At 43.3% G+C, this 17,595-nt stretch overlaps 1 protein-coding gene across 11 annotated transcripts in view; it reads right to left on the bottom strand.

Moving 5' to 3' along the window:
* The window catches only part of LOC134351828 (rho GTPase-activating protein 17-like), a 183,849-nt gene that overhangs the window by 89,470 nt on the left and 76,784 nt on the right, over positions 1-17,595 (bottom strand). For all 11 annotated transcript variants that reach the window (XM_063058583.1, XM_063058580.1, XM_063058578.1 and 8 more), the window contains one exon: positions 4,429-4,533. In XM_063058583.1, the coding sequence (XP_062914653.1) occupies positions 4,429-4,533 (105 nt within the window). The remainder of the gene's footprint in view (positions 1-4,428; positions 4,534-17,595) is intronic.

The raw sequence follows: 17,595 nt of genomic DNA, 5'->3' as shown, positions 1-17,595 counted from the left end.
GGCGCTGATGTCATTGCGCCACCAGCCGGCCCAACATTCGATAGGTTTCAATGAGATCCCCCCTCATTCTTCTAAATTCCAGCGAGTACAGGCCCAGAACCAACAAACACTCTTCATATAATAAACCCTTTCAATGTTGGAATCATTCTCGTGAAACTGCTGTGAACCCTCTCCAATGTCAGCACATTTTTTCTTAAATTAGGGGCTAAAAACTGCTCACAATACTCTAAGTGAGGCCTCAACAATGCCTTATAAAGTCTCAGCATCACATCCCTGCTCTTGTATTCTAGACCTCTTGAAATGAATGCTAACACTGCATTTGCCTTGCTCACCACCAACTCAACTTGCAAACTAACCTTTAGGGAATCCTGCACAAAAACTCCCAAATCCCTTTGCACCTCGAATTTTTGAAATTTCTCCCCATTTAGAAAATAGTCTACACTTTTATTCCTTCTACAAACGAGCATGACCATACACTTCCCACGTATGGCAAATGTATTCCATTGGCCACTTCTTTGCCTATTCTCCTGATATGTCCAAATCCTTTTGTAGCCTCCCTACTTCCTCAACACTACCTGCCTCTTTACATACCTTCATATCATGCACAAACTTTGCCACAAAGCTATCAATTCCTGCCATGCAAACCATTGAAATACAAGGTAAAAAGAAGTCACTGGCAGCCGATCAGAAAAGGCTCCCTTTATTCTCACTCTTTGCCTCCTGCCAATCAACCAATGCTCTATGCAGGAATCTATCAACTTCTGCTTCAAATTCCTCAGTGTCCACATTTCTGAGGATCTCACCTGGTCCCTGAACTGCTCCATCCTGATCAAAAAGGAGCAACAGCACCTTTATTTCCTGCGCAGCATCAAGAAAGCTCACCTCTGTCCCAGAATACTGACAGACTTTTACCGCTATACCATTGAGAGCATACTCACCAACTGCATCTCAGTGTGGTATGGCAATTGTCCCGTATCAGACTGCAAAGCACTCCAGCGGGTGGTGAAAACTGCCCAGTGGATTATCGGCACCTAATTGCCCACCATTAAGAACATCTACCATAAACGCTGCCTGGGCAAGGCGAAAAGCATTATCAAGGATGCATCTCACCCTAACCATAGACTTTTTACTCTCCTCCCATCTGGTAGGTGCTACAGGAGCCTCCGCTCCTGCACCAGTAGGCACAGGAAGAGCTCCTTCCCTGAGGCTGTGACCTTGCTGAATCTCTCATCACAGCGCTAAGCAGTATTGCATCCGTACTGTACTGACTCAGTTCTTTTATATTTGTATGCTGTAGCACTTACTTTTTATTTGCAGTTATTTTGTAAATAATATTATTCTTTTGCACTTCTGGTCAGATGCTAATTGCATTTCATTGGCTTTGTATCTGTACTCGGCACAATGACAATAAAGTTGAATCTAATCTAATCCAATCTAAATAAACCCACGGACTTGGCCTCAACTGCAGTCTGTGGCAGAGCATTCCATAGATTCGCCACTCTCTGGCTAAAATAATTCCTCCTTGCCTCTGTTCTAAAAGGTGGCCCCTCAATTTTGAGGCTGTGCCCTCTACTTCTGGATACCTCCGCCAGAGAAAATATCCTCTCTAGTCCTTTCAAAATTCAGTTGTTTTCAATGAGATCCCCTCGCATTCTTCTAAATTCCAGTGAGTACAGGCCCAAAGTTGCCAAACACTCCTTATATGTTAACCACTTCATTCTCAAAAGCAACCTCATGAAACTTCACCGAACTTTCACCAATGACAGCACAGTATTTTTGAAATATGGGGCCCAAACCGGTTGACAATGCTCCAAGTGCGGCCTGACTAGTGTCTTATAAAGGCTCAGCATTATCTCCTTGTTTTTATATTCTATTCCCCTTGATATAAATGCCAACATTGCATTTCCCTTCTTTACCACAGATTCAACCTGTAAATTAACCTTCTGGAAGTCTTGCACGAGGACTCCTAAGTCCCTTTGCACCTCTGATGTTTGCATTTTCTCCCTATTTAGCTAATAGTCTGCACTGTTGTGTTCCTTTTCCCAAAATGAATTATCATACATTTCCAACACTGTATTCCATCTGCCACTTTTTTGCCCATTCTTTCAATTTGTCTAAGTCCTGCTGTAATCGCATTGCTTCGCCAGCACTACCCACCCCTCCAAATATCTTTATATCATCCGCAGAGTTTGATACAAAGCCATCAATTCCATTATTCAAATCATTGACAAACAATGTGAAAAGTAGCGGTCCTAATACTGACTCCTAAGGAACACCACTAGTTACTGGTAGCCAACCAGAAAAGGTCCCTTTATTCCCACTCGCTGCCTCCTGCCTCTCAGCAATTCTTCTATCTGTCCCAGTATCTTTCCTGTAACTCCATAGGATTTTATCTTGTTAAGCAGCTGCATGTGTGGCATCTTATCAAAATGTCTTCTGAAAATCCAAGTAAAGGACATCCACGGCCTCTTCTTTGTCCACTCTGCTTGTCACTTCCTCTAACAGATTTGTCAGGCGAGATTTCATTGACGGAAACCATGCTGACTTTGACTTATTTTATCATTAGTCTCCAAGTACTCCGAAATCTCACCCTTAATAATGGACTCCAACACTTTCCCAACCACTGAGATCAGGCTAACTAGTCTATAATTTTCCTTCTTTTGCCTTCCTCCCTTCTTAAAGAGTGGAGTGACATTTGCAATCTTCCAGTCCTCCGGGATCATGCCAGAATCAAGTGATTCTTGAAAGATCATGACCAATGCATCCATTATCTCTTCAGCGACCTTTCTCAGGACTCTGGGATGTAGTTCATCTGGTCCAGGTGACTTAACCATCTTTCAGTTGGCTAGTACTTTATCCTTTGCGACAGCAATGACACTCACTCCTGCTTCCTGACACTCACAGACCTCTGGCACACTGTTAGTGTCTTCCACAGTGAAGACTGATGCAAAGTACCGATTAAGTCCATCTGCCATTTCTTTGGCCCCATTACTACCTCACCAGAATCATTTTCCAGAGGTCCAATAACAACTCTCACCTCCCTTTTACTCTTTATATACTAGATTCTGCAGGACATTTCTACCCTGTGTCTTGTTAACCATTCCCAAAAACTTCAGCCATCTCTGCTCTGCTGTCATCTCCGTCAGTATCCCCCTCCAATCCACCTGGGCAAGCTCCTCTCTTGTGCCTCTGTAATCCCCTTTATTCCAAAGCGATACTGATACATCCGACCTGTGCTTCTCCTTTTCAAATTGCAGTATGGATTCAAACATATATTGATCATTGCCTCCTATGGGTTACTTTACATTAAGCTGACTAATAAAATCTGGATTATTACACAACACCCAATCTAAGATGGCTTTTCCCCGAGTAGGCTCAAGCACAAGCTGCTCTAAATATTCATCTTGGAGGCATTCAACGAATTCCCTCTCTTGCGATCTAACACCACCCTGATCTTCCCAAACCCCTTGCATATTCAAGTCCCCCATTACAATTGTGACATTACCCTTGTCACATGGCTGTTCCAGCTCCCTTTGCAATCCCAACCGCACATCTTGGCTACTATTTGGAGGCCTACATATGATTTTAGCCACAACTCAATGATGCCCACAACGTCAGACTGACCAGTCTCTAATTGTGCCACGAGTTTGTTCGCCTTATTCTGAATGCTACATGTATTTAAATACAACATCTTCAGTCTTGCATTCTTCGCCCTTTTGAGTTTTGCCTCTGTGGTACAATTTAATTCTTTGCTATGTCTGAATTTGTATCTAGTCATTGGCTTTACATTCATATTACTCCCATCATCTACTTATAAAACTGCTGGCTCATTCTCAGCTGTCATACTGGTTTCCATAGCCCTGCCGTATTAGTTTAAACCACTCCCAACAGATCTAGTAAACCTGCCTGCAAGGATATTGGTCCCCATCTTGTAATGCTTTTCTCTATTGTCTGGCTGGGCAAGAACAGCATCACCATAGTCAGAAAGGCATTTCAAATATCTTTCCTCATTCTGCATCATATTCATTTAATTTCTGAAAGATCTGGCTACCTCTACTTTTTATTGACACCATGCTCCTCAGTAAATCATAAAACACACTGGGCAAGTATGCCAATGATATTGGGTCTATCTCTCCCGTTTTTCAGCTCTTTCCACTGCTACCATGTTGTCAGACTGGTTGTTTGGCTTCCAACTTTGGATGAAATCCAATTTTCTTTAGTCTAAAACCAAAATGACCAAATACATTACCTTCAATCTCCACTTATTCAGTAAGCCAAGGTTTCACTCAAGTTTCCTATTTACTAGAGTGAACAGAAGATTTACACGAATTCATTTGATGTCATCTTCAACAACAGTCAGAAAATTTAATTGGGTGAATATACCAATAGGAACTTCCCTTTGTTGTTATATGTGATAGCATTACTTACACATCGTTTGTCCACATCGGTGCCCTGCTGAACTTGCAAACATGCAGACAGTCTTTTATGAATATTATGGGAAATAATCCTGATGGTATCCATGCGCTTCTCAATCTACACCAGAAACAAGAATGATGAATTACAATTTAATCTCCCTTATTCTTTTCCATTTTGTAATTTAGCTTAACATACATAAATGGTTGATTGGTATGTTTTCATTAATAAATCCATGAATTATAAAACTATAGAATGCAGGATGAGAATATAAAGAGAATCATATAGGACAGAATCTGATTGGTAGCATCAGCTCACCATCTCTTGCAAATGAAACATCAAGTGCACTTAGCTTTTCAAAATAAAATAGACAGAGTTTCCCTCAAAATATTCAAATCTGCTCCAAGAGCCATCTTGGAGAGTGCAATTTGAAAGATTTGTAAACAAGCATGAATGGTTTGTTGATGGATTCTGGCTCCACTCCCAATGCTAAATCAGTTCATTCTAGAAGGCTCTGTCATATACCAGAGCTGCTGCATTTCAGATATAGTATTAAACGGAGGCCCCGTATACAGTGATTCCTGGGTGCTAGATCAAGAATAGGGAGGTTATCATATTGTTATCTGTAGGAGCATGCTGTTTGCAAATTCTAACAGCGACTGCACTTAGAAAAAAGATTCATTGTCAAGTGTTGGGTACATCTGATAGTGTGAAAGGCACTTGGAAACTATTTTCACTCATGGAAACAGTGTTAATTTATAAACTACATGTCAGTCTGCCATCACCATATTGTCCACTTCTTTAACACCCAATGATATTGCCTTTTCCTCACCTGCAAGCTGTAGAGTGCATCTAGAATTCTGGGCCTGAAACCTTACAGAATGAGTAAGAACAAAACAATCAAAAAGAAAGATATGCTCAGACTCATGAATGGTCCAAGGAAGAAAAACTGATTATATTATTTCAGTATGAAATTTTAGTATTACTGCACAAAAGAAACACTGCTTTGTAACTGAGGTTTCATTGGCCTGGTGTCCTCTCCAGTTGATGAATTCATGGACAGGAGCATGGCGGTTGCTGTCTACAATGATTTTCAGGCTTACGAGAAAGAGCTGAGTTTTGATCAGATTTGCAGAATTCAACCATACAGCAAGGAAACAGAACTTTTGGTTCATCAGATCCATACTGACCCTTCAGTCTATCTCCACTAAGCCCATCTGCCCACATTACTTATATGTCATGCCAACCAGTATTCATCTAAGTACTCTTAAACATAGTAATTATATCTGATTTCATCACTTCCATTGGCAGACCATTCGAGATATCAACCACCCAGTTAAAAAAAAAATGTTTCTCAGGTATCTCTTAAAATTCCTTCTACTGACCTTAAACCTATGCCTTCTTGTTTTTGATATCTCTACTGTGGAGAAGAAAGGTGTTCATGATCTACCCAGTCAATACCTCGCATGATCTTATACACATCTGTCCGATCACACCCCTACCCCAGCCTCCTTCACTTCAAGGGAAAAAGCTCAGCCTATAAATCTCTTCCCATATCGAAAGTCCTCCAATCAGGCAACAGGCTTCTGGATCCCCTCTGTATCCTCTCCAGTGCAATCATACCCTTCTGAAAGTATGGTTCCCAGAACTGCACATAATACTCCAAGGGCCACTCATATTCTGTGTCCCAATCTATAAAGGCAAGCACACCAGATGCCTTCTTCACCACCATTCCATTGACTTCCATTGCCACTTTCAAGGAACAACGTTTTTGGATCCCTTGGCCTTAACCACAATAATTATCAATGGCCTATGTACTTTTCCTCAAACTTAGAATTAGGAAATATGAATTAAATCCTTTTTTTAATGCTGTTAACTATTACTTGAGTATGTTTGTATAAGCTGAGTGTTTACAAATAAAACTGTTATTAATCAAATGTCAGGATCAATCATTAACTAACCCCCACCTGACAACTCCACCATCTACCAATTCACACACAATTGGTTTCAGCTCCTCTCAGCTATTTTGGAAGATGTTCTATCAGAGATACTGCTCCATTGAGTGATAAACAATCACAAGTCAAATCTCCACAGCTCTTTTTTTAAAACTATAGAGAAATTTAAATGTAGAGAAAGATACTTGACAAGCTGTCACATGAAAAGTTATTCCACAAACTAAGCTCATAGCATTGTAGATAAAAGGGACATTTGCAGCTTGGCAAGCTCTAACTAGTGAGATGCCACACTACCAAAGCTCTTCAGACTTTGTGAGATAAAGAGACTGGGTGTGTTGCCACACTCTGACGACACAACTGTTAAGACAGTGTCCGCAGGACAATAAACACATAAAGCAAATGGACACAAATTTGGCAACATGAAGAAATGTGAGATTATTCATTTTGCTAGAGTGAATGGAAAAGCAAATTATTTGAACGGAAAGAGACTGTACAAGTTCTGTTCACAGGAATCTGAAGTACAAAAGTGACACGTACACACAAGTTGTTCGGAAGGAAAGTAGAAAGTTAGTTTTCAGTACAAAGGAGATTCAAGACTTTTTCAAGATGCAAGTTTATTTATCACACATACATCAAAACATTCAGTGAATTATGTTGTTTGCATTAACAACCAACACGCCTGAGGGTGTGGTGAGGGAAGCCCGCAAATGTTGCCAGACATTCTGGAGCCAACATAACATGTTCACAATGCTTGACAGAACAACACAGAATACAAGCCAAATAATAAAAGCCCTTTTCCTCCCTCTCACACACATACATGCTCAGTCCTTTAACCTCCAGCAGACTCGGATTTGGGCTTTTAGGCACTAGGCTTTGATCTCCCCAGAAGACTTGCAGAGATAGCAGACTCAGCTTCAGCCAATAGGCCCCAACTTCCAAATATCTAATTTGAACCCCCCGCCGCCACAATCCTCAGCATCAATCTTAGAACATGCTGATCACTCAACATGAGGTCTCAAATTCCAGACTTGCTGATGATTGATGATGGGACCTGTCACTTCACTGGTCCTTCAACTCCCATCTCGCCAATTTGCGAGCTCATAGGGTCATCGAAACTCATTCCTACTGTCGCAAGGAACTCCTGCTCTGGAACCCACTGAAAGCTCGCCAACCTGGGATGGGGAGTTGTGATGTCTACTTTCTGATAGTCCAACACCCAACCATGCAAGTCCTATATCCGTGACAGAGATGGAGACTATCTGCAAGAATGCACACAGTAACACATCTAAAGTATCGTGTAGAATTTGGTCTCCTTGTTTGAGGGATATAATTGCATTTAATGCAGATCAGAGGGGATTCACTGGATTGATTCCTAAAATGAAGGGGCTGATATGAGAAAAGGCTGCTGCTGGAGTTTGAGGTATTTTATTGAAACCTACAAGGTAACAAGCTTTTCAACTTCTCAAGAACCTTCTGCTTAATAATAGCAACAATACTTACTTCTGCCACCTGACTCTCAAACTTCTGGCGCACTGCTGGTGTCTTCCATAGTGAAGACTGATGGAAAATACTTACTGTGTTTGTCCGCTGTTTCTTTGTCCCCTTTTACTATCTCTCCAGCTGCATTTTCCAGTGGTCTGATATATATCTGATGAAAGCTTTTTGTATCCTCTATTATACCATTTCCCATCCCCTTTCCCTCTCTCATTTCATCACCTCCCTCTGGTGTTTACCCCCCCCCGCCCTTTTTTCTTTCTTCCATGGCCTTCTGCCTCTTTTACTAATCAACTTCCTAGCTCTGTGCTTCATACCTTGCCCTCCGTTTCATCTATCACCTGGTGTTTCTCTCTCCCCTAACCCCACTTTTCAAATCTACTCAACTTTTTTTCCTACTGTGTGTGCCTGAAGGGTTTCAGCCCGAAAAGTTGACTATTTTTTGTCCATAGATGCTGCCTGACCTGCTGAGTTCCTCCAGCATTTTGTGTGTGTTGCTCGGATTTCCAGCATCTGCAGGTTTTCTCTTGTTTGCCTTTCACCATTCGATAAGTTTCAATTAGGTCACCCTTCTGAATTCCAGTGAATACAGGCCAGGGTTGTCAAACACTCTTCAACTGATCAATCCTGGAATCATTTTCATGAACCTCCTTTCAAACCTCTCCATTTTCAGCATATCCTTTCTACGATAAAAAGCCGAAAACTGCTCACAAGACACCAACTGAGGCTATACTGGTGCTTTATAAAGTACCAACATTACATCCTTGCGTTTATATTCTAGTCCTCTTGATATAAATGCTAATATCACATTTGCCTTCCTCACCACAGACTCAACCTGCAAATTAACCTTTAAGGAATCCTTTGCGCCTCAGATTTCTGAATTTTCTCTCCATTTAGAAAATAGTCAAACCTTTCATTTCTTCTACCAATGTGCATGACCAGACACTTCCTGACACTGTATTCCATCTGCCACGTCTTTGCCCATTCTCCTAATCTAAGTCAATCTGTAGCCTTTCTATCTTTGTATCATCTACAAACTTTGCAACAAAGTCATCATTTCCATCATCTAAATCATTGACATATAACATAAAAAGAATCGGTTCCAACAAAGACCCCTGTGGAACACCACTAGCCAGAAAAGACTGCCTTTATTCCCACTCTTTGCCTCCTGCCAATCAGCCACTGCTTTATCCATGATAGTATCTTTCCTGTGATACCATGGGCTTGTAGTTTGTTAAGCAGCCTCATGAGTGGCAGCTTGTCAAAGGCCTTCTGAAAATCCAAGTACACAAACATCAGTGATTCTCCTTTGTCTATTCTGCCTGTTAGTACAGAGATTTCCAACAGATCTGTCAGGCAAGAATTTTCCTTGAGGAAACCATGCTGACTACAGCCTATTTTATCACATGACTCCAAATCCCCTGAAACCACATCCATAACAATCAACTCCAACATCTTCCTAACCACTGAGGTCAAACTAACTAGCCTGGAGCTTCCTTTCTTCTGTCCCTCTTCCTTCTTGAAGAGTGAAGCGACATTTACAATTTCCCAGTCATCTGAAACCATTACAGAATCTAGTGATTCTTGAAAGACCATTACTAAGGCCCCCAAAATCTCTTTAGCCACCTCTTTCAGAACTTTAGGGCAGGGGTCCCCAACCTTTTTTGCACCGCGGACCAGTTTATTATTGACAATATTCTTGCCGACCGGCTGACCCGGTGGGGGGAGGGGGGGGGGAGGGGTAGGGTTGCCAACGGACAAGAGTAGCATTCAAATACGTTGTGTTTACTCCGAGAAAGACCATGACCATGAAGCCTTGCACGGGCACCAGTGCGCATTCGTGTACGTGCTGATTTTTTTCTACAAATCATTTTTGGCGATTCTGTTCACGGGGGGGCAGGGGGGGGTTAATCACAACTGGAATATAGGTGATAAGTGGCTAATACACTCAATTTCATTTCTAAAAGGGCTTATCTAACAAATTTAATATTAAATGCACAGCACACATTTTCCTCGCATGAATATAGTGATAAGTCAATTATCAGGGGAGGACAGGGGAGCTTGAAGTAAGTGTTGAACGAACTTCCAGTAGAAGTGGTAGAGGCAGTTTCGATATTATCATTTAAAGAAAAATTGGATAGGTATTGTTACGAGAATACACATAAAATTAAGATGTTTGCTGGCCTGGGCTAGCATCAGTGGCATCAGCAGTTGGTCTGCCACCTGCCCTCAGGGGAAGGAGAGATAAGGAACAATGGAGCAGCGTCTGGAGATGTGTAATGAAGGGATGTGGGAGAGAGAGCTGTCTGGAGCGGCTCCCCCCTTTGAACCCTGAACTGTTTGAAGTGATGGACAGGCGATACCCCAGCAGGGGGATAAAAAGGGACAGGTTCGCTAAGACAGGGACACACGCCACCCGAGGTAACGAGACCCTGGAAGCGGTGCGCCTCTCACGAGTGGGTGAGAAGCACCAGACAACGACAAGGGTGGAAAGGTACGATCAGCGGGAACCCGGTGTGTGTCCGCCCTTGCCTGGGTGCCGGGTTCACTGCAGAGGATCGACCGCATCTGGAGGAGGGGTCACAGTCGGTGACCTCAGGTGACATCACCAAGGACCCGCCCAAAAGCTGTTTGTGAGCCATCTCGCTGGTCTGTGAGTGAAGCAGTGTTCTGAATGATCAGTTGTTCCTATTCTATCTCTCTCTCCCCCCACGTTGTCCCTCGCCATGGCAACGATTACTGCGAACTGAACTGGACTGAACTTTGAGTCATTTTGAAATTTGGTCATTTACCCCCTAGACAACGATAGAGCTTGATTGATGCTGTTATCTTAATTCTGTGCACATGTGTGGTTATCATTGTTGAATTGTTGCATTTATTATCCTTTCGATTACTGTGTTGCTTGTTTCTTTAATAAAACTTTCTTAGTTCTAGTACTCCAGACTCCAACTGAGTGATCCATTTCTGCTGGGTTGGCAACCCAGTTACGGGGTACGTAACAGTATATGGACAGGAAAGGAATGGAGGGTTTTGGGTTGAGTGCAGGTTGGTGGGACTGGGTGAGAGTAGCATTCGGCACGGACTAGCAGGGCAGAGATGGCCTGTTTCCGTGCTGTAATTGTTATATGGTTATATAAGTCAATAGTCAATAACATTTTAAGTAACATTTGGATATTAAACACACAGTGGTGGTTGGGGACCGCTGCTCTGGGGTGTGCACCATCTGGCCCAGGTGACTTATTTACTTTCAGACCTTTCAGGTTCCCAAGAATCTTCACTCTAGTTATGGTAGCTTCACACACATCATGCCCCCGACACCTAGAACTTCCACAGTGAAGAATGATGCAAAATACTGATTCAGTTTGTCGGCCATTTTGTTGTCCTCAATTACTACCTCTCCATCATTGTTCTCCAGCAGACCAATATCCACTCTTGCCTCTCATTTACACTTTATGTATCTGAAGAAACTTTTGGTATCCTCTTTAATATTATTGGCTAGCTTACTTTCGTATTCCATCTTCATTTCCAATACTTTTTTAGTTGTCTTCTGTTGGTATTTAAAAGTTTCCCAATCTTTTAACTTCCCACTAATTTTGCTCCATTTTCTGCTCTCTCTTTGGTTTTTATGTTGGCTTTAACTTCTCTTGTTAGCCACAGTTATGTCATCTTTCCTTTACAATACTTATTCCTCTTTGGGATGTATATATCCTGTGCCTTCTGCTTCCAGGAATTTCAGCCGTTGCTGCTCTGCAGTCATCCCTACCAGTGTTCTTTTCCAATCAATTCTGGGAACTCCTCTCTCATGCCTCTGTAATTCTCTTTATTCCATTAATACTGATGCATCTGATTTTATCTTCTCCTTCTCAAATTTCAGGATGAATTTGATCATATTATGATCACTTTCCCCTTAGGGTTCTTTTACCTCAAGCTCTCTAATCAATTCTGGTTCATGGCACAACACCCAATCCAGAATAGCTGATCCCCTCGTGGGCTCAACCATGAGCTGCTCTAAAAAGCCATCTCATAGGCACTCAAGAAATTCCCCCTCCTGTAATCCAGTACCAACCTGATTTTCCCAATCTATCTGCATATTGAAATCCCCCAAGACTATTGTAACGCTGCCCTTTTGGCATGCATTTTCTATCTCCCTTCGCAATTTGCAGACCACGTCCTTATTACTGTTTGGGGGTCGGTATACAACTCCTATCAGGGTCTTTTTACCCTTGTAGTTCCTTAGTTCTATCCACAACAATTCAACACCTTTCGACCCTGTCACCTCTTTCTAATTATTTGATTTTACTTTTTATCAACAGAGCAAAACGACATCCTGCCTGTCCTTTCAATACAATGTCTATGCTTGGACATTAAACTCCCAGCTATAATCTTCTTTCAGCCATGATTCAGTGATGTCAACAACATCATACATACCAATCTGTAACTATGCTACAAATTCATCTCCGTTATTCCATATACTGCATGCATTCAAATATAACACCTTCAGTCCTGTGTTCACCCTTTTCATTTTGTTCGCCTTTTACATTGCAATTCATCCTGTTGACTGCAATTTGGCCCCATCATCAGACTCTCCTTGCTCACTGTCGCACTACACATTGCCTCAACTACCTCATCTTCTGCATTATCACTCCAGTTCCCACCCCCTGCCAAATTAGTTTACCCCACCCAAACAACTTCAGCCAGCATGCCGCAAGGATATTGGACCCCCTGGGGTTCAAGTGTAATCCGTCCCTTTTGTACAGGTCATATCTTCCCTGGAAGAGGTCCCAGTGATCCATAAATCTGAACCCCTGCCCTTACATTAGTTCCTCAGCCATGCATTCGTATGCCAAATCATCCTATTCTTCCCTTCACTGGTGCATTGCTTGGGCAGCAATCCACAGCCTACTACCCTGGAGGTTCTACAGGGTTAACGGCAGGATTTTTGGCAGTGTGGAGGAACAGAGGGGTCTTGAGGTCCACATCAAAGTTGCCATGTATGAATGTTGGCCTTCATTAGTCAGAAGATTGAGTTCAAGATATGTGAGGTAATATTGCAGCTGTATGAAAGCCTGGTTAGACTACACTTAGAATATTGTGCTTAGTTCTGCTCGCCTCATTATACGAAGGATATGGAAGTTTTAGTGAGAATGCAGAAGAGATTTACCAGGATATGCTGTGTTAGGAAGCATATTTTATGAGGACAGCCATAGATTGAGAGGATAGCCAGGGATATTTTCCTAGGGCAGAAATGGCCAACATGAGGGGAGAGCAATATCAGAGGTAAGTTTCTTTACACAGAGCATGGTGGGTATGTGGAACACCCTGCCAGCGTGGTGGTAGAAGCAGATACATTAAGGGCATTTCAGAAACTTTGAAAATCTAAAAAACTCTTAGATAGGTACATAGATATCAGAAAAATGGGGGCCTATGTATTAGAGAAGAGTTAGATTGATCTTAGAGTGGTTTAGAATGTGCGCACATCGTAGGCAAAGGGCCGGTACTGTGCTGTGCTGTAATGTTCTATAGCCACAGGCACAATCAGGCCATGGTGCATCAGAACAATAGGGAGGGCAGGGTGGAAGCTGGGGTGGATAGACACTGGAATGAATTGGAGTTTTAAAGAGGGAATTTGAGAGACAAGAAGTAAACAGATGTTTGGGTGACATTCAAGATGCCATGATAAGAGAGAATCAGGAAACTGATACCATTGACAGGAATGAACTACAGAGTTGTAGATTTGGAGGGTGATGAGCTCATGTAGCGCTACAGAGTTGAAAGGTTTACTTATCCAGACCATCCTGGTCCAATGCCCTGCTGGGCTGACCATTGTCCCACGGTGCCCAACACACGTTCCAAGAGCTCCAAATTCACTTGCAACTCACAAAAGGAGCACTGCATGATGGACATCACCACATGCACTAAAAAGGAGCAAATTACAACAGGCACAAGGTTGACTCAGGCAAGTGCTCAGCCCATTTCTAGAAGAGAGCATGCAAGGTGACAACTGCATCTTGATCATAGAAGCATCTCCAAGCAAGGACCCAGGAACATACTTCAATGGAAACTACAGAACAATAGTCGGATATTGCATTTCAATATGTGCAGTTAGTGTGAAGCACAATCTGTGTTTTGGGAGGGGGGGTAGTAGGCTCACGAATTATGATTATAATTGTGAATGAATTTTCAGAAAGTTGTAAAAGAACTTTGCTTGGAAACAGATTACAGAATACTTTTCCCACACAGTAATTCTTAATGGGCATTGATTGTAGGAAAATTTCTATCAAGGACTTGGTTTGCAGCAAAAGTCAAGTGGCGTGATTGTTTTTGGCCCTGATACAACTGTGTTAATGACTTACTTGGAATGTTCTGCAATAGCATACTTGGAAAGGAAGATGGAATATAAACCTATGATCAATCTCCCACTAACACGAGGAATTCTGCAGATGCTGAAAATTCAAGCAACACACATCAAAGTTGCTGGTGAACGCAGCAGGCCAGGCAGCATCTCTAGAAGAGGTACAGTCGATGTTTCGAGCCGAGACCCTTCGTCAGGACTAACTGAAGGAAGAGCTAGTAAGATATTTGAAGGGGGGGGGGGAGATCCAAAATGATAGGAGAAGACAGGAGGGGAGGGATGGAGCCAAGAGCTGGACAGGTGATTGGCAAAAGGGATATGAGAGGATCAAGGGATATGAGAGGATCATGGGACAGGAGGCCCAGGGAGAAGGAAAAGGGGAAGGGGGGGGAAACCCAGAGGATGGGCAAGGGGTATAGTCAGAGGGACAGAGGGAGAAAAAGGAGAGAGAGAGAGAAAGAATGTGGGTATATAAATAAATAACGGATGGAGTACGAGGGGGAGGTGGAGCATTAGCGGAAGTTAGAGAAGTCAATGTTCATGCCATCAGGTTGGAGGCTACCCAGACGGAATATAAGGTGTTGTTCCTCCAACCCGAGTGTGGCTTCATCTTTACAGTAGAGGAGGCTGTGGATAGACATGTCAGAATGGGAATGGGATCTGGAACTAAAATGTGTGGCCACTGGGAGATCCTGCTTTCTCTGGTGGACAGAACGTAGGTGTTCAGCAAAACGATCTCCCAGTCTGCGTTGGGTCTCGCTAATATATAGAAGGCCACATCGGGAGCACCGGGCGCAGTATATCACCCCAGCTGACTCACAGGTGAAGTGTCGCCTCACCTGGAAGGACTGTCTGGGGCCCTGAATGGTGGTGAGTGTAAGGGCATGTGTAGCACTTGTTCCGCTTACAAGGATAAGTGCCAGGAGGGAGATCAGTGGGGAGGGATGGGGGGGGGGGGGAAACGAATGGACAAGGGAGTCCCCCACTTTTCCTTCGCTACATCGACGACTGCATTGGTGCTGCTTCCTGCACGCATGCTGAGCTCGTTGACTTCATTAACTTTGCCTCCTACTTTCACCCTGACCTCAAGTTTACCTGGTCCATTTCCGACACCTCCCTCCCCTTTCTAGATCTTTCTGTCTCTGTCTCTGGAGACAGCTTATCTACTGATGTCTACTATAAGCCTACTGACCCTCACAGCTATCTGGACTATTCGTCTTCTCACCCTGTCTCTTGCAAAAATGCCATCTCCTTCTTGCAATTCCTCCGCCTCCGCCTCATCTGCTCTCAGGATGAGGCTTTTCATTCCAGGTTGAGGGAGATGTCCTCCTTTTTTAGAGAAAGGGGCTTCCCTTCCTCTACCACCAACTCTGCTCTCAAACGCATCTCCCCCATTTCACACACATCTGCTCTCACTCCATCCTCCCATCACCCCACTAGGAATAGGGTTCCCTTGGTCCTCACCTACCACCCCACCAGCCTCCGGGTTCAACATATTATTCTCCGTAACTTCCGCCACCTCCAACGGGATCCCACCACTAAGCACATCTTTCCCTCCACCCCTCCCTGCTTTCCGCAGGGATCGCTCCCTACGCAACTCCCTTGTCCATTCGTCCCCCCCCATCCCTCCCCACTGATCTCCCTCCTGGCACTTATCCTTGTAAGAGGAACAAGTGCTACACATGCCCTTATACTTCCTCCCTTACCACCATTCAGGGCTCCAGACAGTCCTTCCAGGTGAGGCGGCACCTCACCTGTGAGTCGGCTGGGGTGATATACAGCGTCTGGTGCTCCCGATGTGGCCTTCTATATATTGGCGAGACCCGACGCAGATTGGGAGATTGTTTTGCTGAACAGCTACGCTCTGTCCGCCAGAGAAAGCAGGATCTCCCAGTGGCCACACATTTTAATTCCACATCCCATTCCCATTCTGATATGTCTATTCACGGCCTCCTCTACTGTAAAGATGAAGCCACACTCAGGTTGGAGAAACAACACCTTATATTCCATCTGGGTAGTCTCCAACCTGATGACATGAACATTGACTTCTCTAACTTCCGCTAATGCCCCACCTCCCTCTCGTACCCCATCCGTTATTTATTTATATACACACATTCCTTCTCTCTCTCTATTTCTCTCTCCTTTTTCTCCCCCTGGCCCTCTGATTATACCCCTTGCCCATCCTCTGGGTTTTCCCTCCCTTCCCCTTTTCCTTCTCCCTGGGCCTCCTATCCTATGATCCTCTCATATCCCTTTTGCCAATCACCTGTCCAGCTCTCGGCTCCATCCCTCCCCCTCCTGTCTTCTCCTATCATTTTGGATCTCCCCCTCCCCCTTTCAAATCTCTTACTAGCTCTTCCTTCAGTTAGTCCTGATGAAGGGTCTCAGCCTGAAAGGTCGACTGTACCTCTCCCAAGAGATGCTGCCTGGCCTGCTGCGTTCACCAGCAACTTTGATCAACCTCCCGTTGACAGGTTGCTCTACATTCTGCAACAATCTACCTTTACAAGTTACCATGAAATTTATAGAGAATCTTCTTAGCACATAACAAAATACAAAATGTGTTAACATTGAAAATCTGTATAATCCAATCAAGAGTGGCAGCAAGTATTAATGTCAGGTGTACCCCCTTCGCTTTTTAAAAAAAATTTACTGGGGTTACTGCTTGAAGCTTGCTAATCATCAATTATACATATTTCTACGGCATGGTACATGCCCTTCACAATCACTTCAGAATTTTACAAGTTGAACTCCACCAGACACTTCAGTCCAGCTCTGCATTCTTACAATGTCCCACTGTAGTCTCCAACAACCTTCTCCAGTATACACAGCTCCACCACATTTCATGTAATCTGCAAACTCCCACCCTTCCACTTCCTTGCCCAAGTCATTTATAAAAATCAAAATGAGCTGGAGTACTAGAATAGATCCCTGGGGAACACCACTGGCCATCGAACTCCAGACAGAATACTTTTCACCTACAATAGGCAGGCCTATTCTGTATCTATGCTGCCAAGATTCCTTGGATTCTATACCTGCTGACTTCCTAAATCAACCTATCATGAAAAACCTTATCAAATACCTTACTGAAATTCAGATACATCATATAAACTGCCCTTCCTTCATCAATGTGGTTTGCCACATCCTCAAAGATTTAACCAATCTTATGAGACATGACCTGCCCCTCATAAAGCCATGCTGACTACCTCTAATCAGACCATGCTTCTCAAAACGCTCGTAAATCCTGTCTGTAAGTATCTTCTCCAATAACACTGAATAGCAAATTTTTTTCAAAAGTGTTGCTTCCTCATAATTTTTTTTGGTTATGATAGAAAGATAATGCAGGAAATAAATCTTTAGCGACATGTTGCACTTCATAGT

The sequence above is a fragment of the Mobula hypostoma genome, chromosome 9 (genome assembly GCF_963921235.1).
Source record: "Mobula hypostoma chromosome 9, sMobHyp1.1, whole genome shotgun sequence".
Classification (NCBI taxonomy): Eukaryota; Metazoa; Chordata; class Chondrichthyes; order Myliobatiformes; family Myliobatidae; genus Mobula; species Mobula hypostoma.
Note: the sequence above shows the minus strand (reverse complement) of the source record. Positions and strands in the feature narration are given on the sequence as shown.